Source organism: Sphaeramia orbicularis, chromosome 18 (assembly GCF_902148855.1).
Source record: "Sphaeramia orbicularis chromosome 18, fSphaOr1.1, whole genome shotgun sequence".
NCBI classification, from domain to species: domain Eukaryota; kingdom Metazoa; phylum Chordata; class Actinopteri; order Kurtiformes; family Apogonidae; genus Sphaeramia; species Sphaeramia orbicularis.
This window is the reverse complement of record NC_043974.1, coordinates 2399325-2404921: the sequence shown is the minus strand read 5'-3', so window position 1 is coordinate 2404921 and position 5597 is coordinate 2399325. Positions and strand designations below refer to the sequence as shown.

The 5597-nt window shown below is 37.3% G+C and overlaps 1 protein-coding gene across 1 annotated transcript; it reads left to right on the top strand.

Moving 5' to 3' along the window:
• The first annotated feature begins 599 nt into the window (after positions 1-599).
• On the top strand, positions 600-5076 carry LOC115438932 (galactose-specific lectin nattectin-like). The gene is made up of 5 exons (XM_030162822.1): positions 600-714; positions 3605-3630; positions 4146-4265; positions 4358-4469; positions 4671-5076. The coding sequence occupies exons 1-5, from the start codon at positions 600-602 to the stop codon at positions 4742-4744; spliced, it is 447 nt and encodes a 148-aa protein (XP_030018682.1). The 3' UTR covers positions 4745-5076.
• Positions 5077-5597: the final 521 nt, after the last annotated feature.

The following is a 5597-nucleotide window of genomic DNA, read 5'->3' as shown; positions in this document are numbered from 1 at the left end:
TTTTTTCACTTCAATTTGCAGTTGTCATTATTTCTGGTTTATTGTGTTGTTCTTTTGGCTGTAGATCACATTGGTCTGTATGTGGAACCTGAACCAAAAGGACCTGGACACCATGGACTGTTCAGGTTCATTTATGCACTTTCATCCCAAGGGCCAGAATGGAACCTTTGGCAGGGGGGCCAGATTTGGCCCCCAGGCTGCATGTTTGACTCCTGTGATCCAGCAGAATGTGAAGTAGAAGAGTTTAAAGAACATGCAAATGGCTCTGCAGTTCAGTTTGTCAGCTCAGTTTATTCTTGTTTGTCCTTTTCGCTGACTTCACGTCCTTCCATGGAAACAGTCACTGTTGTATTTATGAGTGAAATGATCTGTGTACGTATGCGTTCATGTTTATCCTCTGGGTGTACACTGTCAGAATGTGTGCAGTTCCTGATTCTTTTGCTGATGACATGCTATGTACCAGTATATAAGAAGTGGACTTAGTGTCGTTGAGCACCTCAGACTGAAACTGAGAAGACACAAGAGAAGCAAATCTGCAGCAGGTTTGGCATCCACTGTGGAATTCAAACTGCACTAATACTCACATCCACACATCTAACATGTGTTTGTCTGCTCTGAAGGCCTTCATCTGGGACATCTGCATCATCTGCACCGTGGTCATGAAGTTGCTGGTTGTGTTTCTGCTCGTTGGATCCATGATGGTCCTGTCAGAGGGTACTGATGAGTCAGACTGATCCTCCATGTGTTTGTGTGACTGGACACCAAGGTTCTAGTTTAGTTTAGTTTAATTTAGTTTGGACTTTTTTTTCTCTATTCAGTCAGTTTTAGGTGGTTTTTACAGCAGGTTTGCTAGTTTTTATTAGTTTTTGTTGTTTTTCTAAATGCTTAGTTGTCGTTTAGTTTTCGTCTGTTTCTGTCTTTTCTCTTCCTCGCTGTTGTATTCACATAAATCCCAGACAGGATTCTACTCTATCCTAACTTTAGTCTCCATGTTGCCAAGTACAGTGGGGACGAGAAGACGACTCTAAACCACAAGTGACGGACCTTCAAGTGTCGTAGGGTGCCACCAACCAAAATTACTCGATTTCGTATTAATCCGACGTTGACAAAGACAAAAACAAAGGGAATTTAATCCATAATTTTTATCCGTTTTAGTTAGTTTTATAAACACACAAAACAGTTTCAGTTAGTTATGGTTTTTCTTTTAATTGTAGTTTTTATTTATTTCAGTTAATGAAAATGTTTTTTTCAATTCTAGTTTTGGTCATTTTGTTAGTTTTCGTTAACGATAATAACCTTGCTGGACACACACTCACATGTGCACACACACACACACATTGAAAGTGTTTGGACTTTAACACAAAGAACAAATGTCTACTGGTATCAAACTGTAGGTTTTCCAGAACCAGAGCCTGGACCTGAGGCTGAACCGACTGAAGAACGTGGGTGCATTTTCTACTTTTTGTCATAGATTTAATTGAATGTCATTGATTTTCATCAGAACAGTGTGCATGACAGATGAGTGCTTTGATAAGTGTCTGAAATGACATGGATGTAATTCTGTTTGGAATGTGTGTGATTGTGAACACAGACACACAGCAGAGCAATGGGAATGGAATCAAATGTCTGTATTTATCCACTTTTTCTGTCTCTGATTCATTCACATATTCATCCTTTTTACAAAACCAAGGTGAAGCTGACACAGAATCAGCAGATGAAGAATCAGCAGATGGAGACGGTAATCTGCTGTTATTTTTTCAGACTTTTACAAAGTCACATTATAAGCAGTTTATCCCAGACACGACAAAGGTTCAGCTTTAAAACAGTTCTGCTACAGTTTGGTCTGTATTTAAAACAGTTCTGTTACAGTTTGGTCTGTATTTAAAACAGTTCTGTTACAGTTTGGTCTGTATTTTAAACAGTTCTGTTACAGTTTGGTCTGTATTTTAAACAGTTCTGTTACAGTTTGGTCTGTATTTTAAACAGTTCTGCTACAGTTTGGTCTGTATTTTAAACAGTTCTGTTACAGTTTGGTCTGTATTTAAAACAGTTCTGTTACAGTTTGGTCTGTATTTAAAACAGTTCTGTTACAGTTTGGTCTGTATTTTAAACAGTTCTGCTACAGTTTGGTCTGTATTTTAAACAGTTCTGTTACAGTTTGGTCTGTATTTAAAAGAGTTCTGTTACAGTTTGGTCTGTATTTTAAACAGTTCTGTTACAGTTTGGTCTGTATTTTAAACAGTTCCGCTACAGTTTGGTCTGTATTTAAAACAGTTCTGTTACAGTTTGGTCTGTATTTAAAACAGTTCTGCTACAGTTTGGTCTGTATTTAAACAGTTCTGTTACAGTTTGGTCTGTATTTTAAACAGTTCTGTTACAGTTTGGTCTGTATTTTAAACAGTTCTGTTACAGTTTGGTCTGTATTTGAAACAGTTCTGCTACAGTTTGGTCTGTATTTAAAACAGTTCTGCTACAGTTTGGTCTGTATTTAAAACAGTTCTGTTACAGTTTGGTCTGTATTTTAAACAGTTCCGCTACAGTTTGGTCTGTATTTAAACAGTTCTGTTACAGTTTGGTCTGTATTTAAAACAGTTCTGTTACAGTTTGGTCTGTATTTTAAACAGTTCTGTTACAGTTTGGTCTGTATTTAAAACAGTTCTGCTACAGTTTGGTCTGTATTTTAAACAGTTCTGCTACAGTTTGGTCTGTATTTTAAACAGTTCTGTTACAGTTTGGTCTGTATTTAAAACAGTTCTGTTACAGTTTGGCTTGTATTTTAAACAGTTCTGCTACAGTTTGGTCTGTATTTTAAACAGTTCTGCTACAGTTTGGTCTGTATTTTAAACAGTTCTGTTACAGTTTGGTCAGTATTTAAAACAGTTCTGCTACAGTTTGGTCTGTATTTTAAACAGTTCTGTTACAGTTTGGTCTGTATTTAAAACAGTTCTGCTACAGTTTGGTCTGTATTTTAAACAGTTCTGCTACAGTTTGGTCTGTATTTTAAATAGTTCTGTTACAGTTTGGTCTGTATTTTAAACAGTTCTGTTACAGTTTGGTCTGTATTTTAAAACAGTTCTGTTACAGTTTGGTCTGTATTTTAAACAGTTCTGTTACAGTTTGGTCTGTATTTAAAACAGTTCTGCTACAGTTTGGTCTGTATTTAAAACAGTTCTGCTACAGTTTGGTCTGTATTTTAAAACAGTTCTGCTACAGTTTGGTCTGTATTTAAAACAGTTCTGCTACAGTTTGGTCTGTATTTTAAACAGTTCTGTTACAGTTTGGTCTGTATTTAAAACAGTTCTGCTACAGTTTGGTCTGTATTTTAAACAGTTCTGCTACAGTTTGGTCTGTATTTTAAACAGTTCTGTTACAGTTTGGTCTGTATTTTAAACAGTTCTGCTACAGTTTGGTCTGTATTTTAAACAGTTCTGTTACAGTTTGGTCTGTATTTAAAACAGTTCTGTTACAGTTTGGTCTGTATTTTAAACAGTTCTGCTACAGTTTGGTCTGTATTTGTCATCAGCAGAACACAGTGTTGTCAAGAGAGCAACATGATGTTCCTGTGGTTGGAGACAGTTTGGAACTCTGTGTTTGGTTGTGAAAGGACGACTGAAGTGGACTGACGCTCAGGTATGCAACAGGATCTGAATGGAAAATGCTTCTTGAGCAATTTTCGAAAATTAAAAAAAAAAAAAAAAAATCAAAACGACTCCAATTCTCCTCCAATTGGATCCACCTGTAGCTTAGAACAATATCTTGTATGTGGAACTGAATTGTCCACATCCACTGTGGAATGTGGACTCTGTGGACATTTACCATTTAACATTGAAAATCCCATTTCCCACACATTTAAAATTAGAACTGAACTAATATTGATGTGAGTTGAATCTAATTGGACAGACACATGACTGGGACCAGATTCACCTGTTTCTGCTGTTTGGAACAACCTGGAAACTATTTAATTTAAACAGAAATAGTCGATCCACTCATGCTTCAGGGTGCTTGGTGGAGGTTTGCGTTCTCTGAACACTTGTTCTTATGTGGTTGTATTTCTTTTCTACATGTAGACTGTTACACAGTAGTTTTCCGTTGCCTTTGCTCTTCTTTTCTTCCATATCCATATACTTTGTCTGTGTTCTCTGTAGAAACACTGTCTGTCCATGGGAGGAAACCTTCTGTCTGTTCATAATGCGCAGCAGAACAACCAGGCCTTGAGTTTACTGGGGAACAATCGGACATGGATTGCAGGATCTGATGCACAAGAAGTATGTAACCACAATCTGAATCCAACTGTCTGTCTGGTTTGTAAATGAACACATTTCTATATAACTTCATATTCATTTGTGTTTACTTTTAGGAGGGTCAGTGGCTCAATGTTGATGGTACACCCTTCAACTATACAAACTGGTGTAGTGGACAGCCAGACAACCACGGTGGACGAGAGAGCTGCGCAGAAGTGAACTTTTCAGGTAAAGGAAGACGCACTACCTTTGTATGAAAAGAAAAATAGGTTCATCCTACAAATGTGTGAAAGATTTTTAGAGAGAAACTGTTTTTCCTCCAGGATAAATCATGTGTTGGTTCTGTGCTAAAGTTCAGGTCAGAGTTGTGTAACTGTTGTGTAGTTTGTGTACAGATGTTGACTCAGTTACTGTGTTTGGGACTTCCAGGTCGAAGGTGCTGGAATGATTTTGTTTGTACAAAGCTCCTTTACTCCATCTGTGCCACAACAGTGAATCCCTGAGCAAACACAGAGGCATGAAGTGAAACCACAACCAGTCAGCGCTGTGTGTTTGTGTCTACAGTTTGTGCATCGGTCTGTGTCATCAGTCTCATAGATAAACTGATGACTCCATATTTGAAATCAAACCTGTATTTCTTTTCTTTTCTCTCGCTGTAACGCTACACATGGAAAGAAGCGACAAGTCAAATGTGAACTGTAGGTGGACTGCTTTAGGACCTGGTGTCTCATAAAAGAGCAGATTGAACGGTTCTGAAAAGATGCTTTTAGCTCAACTTCATTCTGATTCTGTTCTTCTTCAATCATGCATGATTAAAAAGATTTAAGCATTGAAACAAGATGGTTTCTGAGTTTTCATCACATCATTTTAACAGGAATAATTCAGGATCTCAGCAGAACCTGCTTTAACCTCCTAGGACCCACTGTCCACATTTGTGGACAAGAGTTTCACAACTTTATACAAAAAAGAAGAATAGAAAACTGTCCACCACAAAGGACATTCCATAAAAATTTTAAAAACTGCATCTGAAAAAACTGTTGCATCATCATGTTTCCAATAGAGGCACTGATTTAATAAAAAAACAAAAAAGCTTGTAGTTTGCTGAGGTCTTCGGAGGTTAAACCACATTAGAATTCTATTTTAAAGCAGAATATTTCTAAAAGTACATCATGGAAGTATTAAAAGAACAAAAACAGGTATTTTCACAGTTTCACTTCAGTTTTACTAAATAGTGACAATGAATGAACAAAAGAAATATGAGATTCACCTGTGACTGAAGATACAGGAATACACAGGTGTCAAACATGAGGCCTGGGGTCCAAATCCGACCCACCACAGGATCCAATCTGACCCACC

Coding starts and splice junctions, on each gene's coding strand:
- LOC115438932 (XM_030162822.1), top strand. CDS start 600: ATGTGTTTGTCTGCTCTGAAGGCCTTCATCTGGGACATCTGCATCATC. Junction 715..3,604: donor CATGATGGTCCTGTCAGAGG/GTACTGATGAGT, acceptor TGGTTGTGAAAG/GACGACTGAAGTGGACTGAC. Junction 4,470..4,670: donor CGCAGAAGTGAACTTTTCAG/GTAAAGGAAGAC, acceptor TGGGACTTCCAG/GTCGAAGGTGCTGGAATGAT.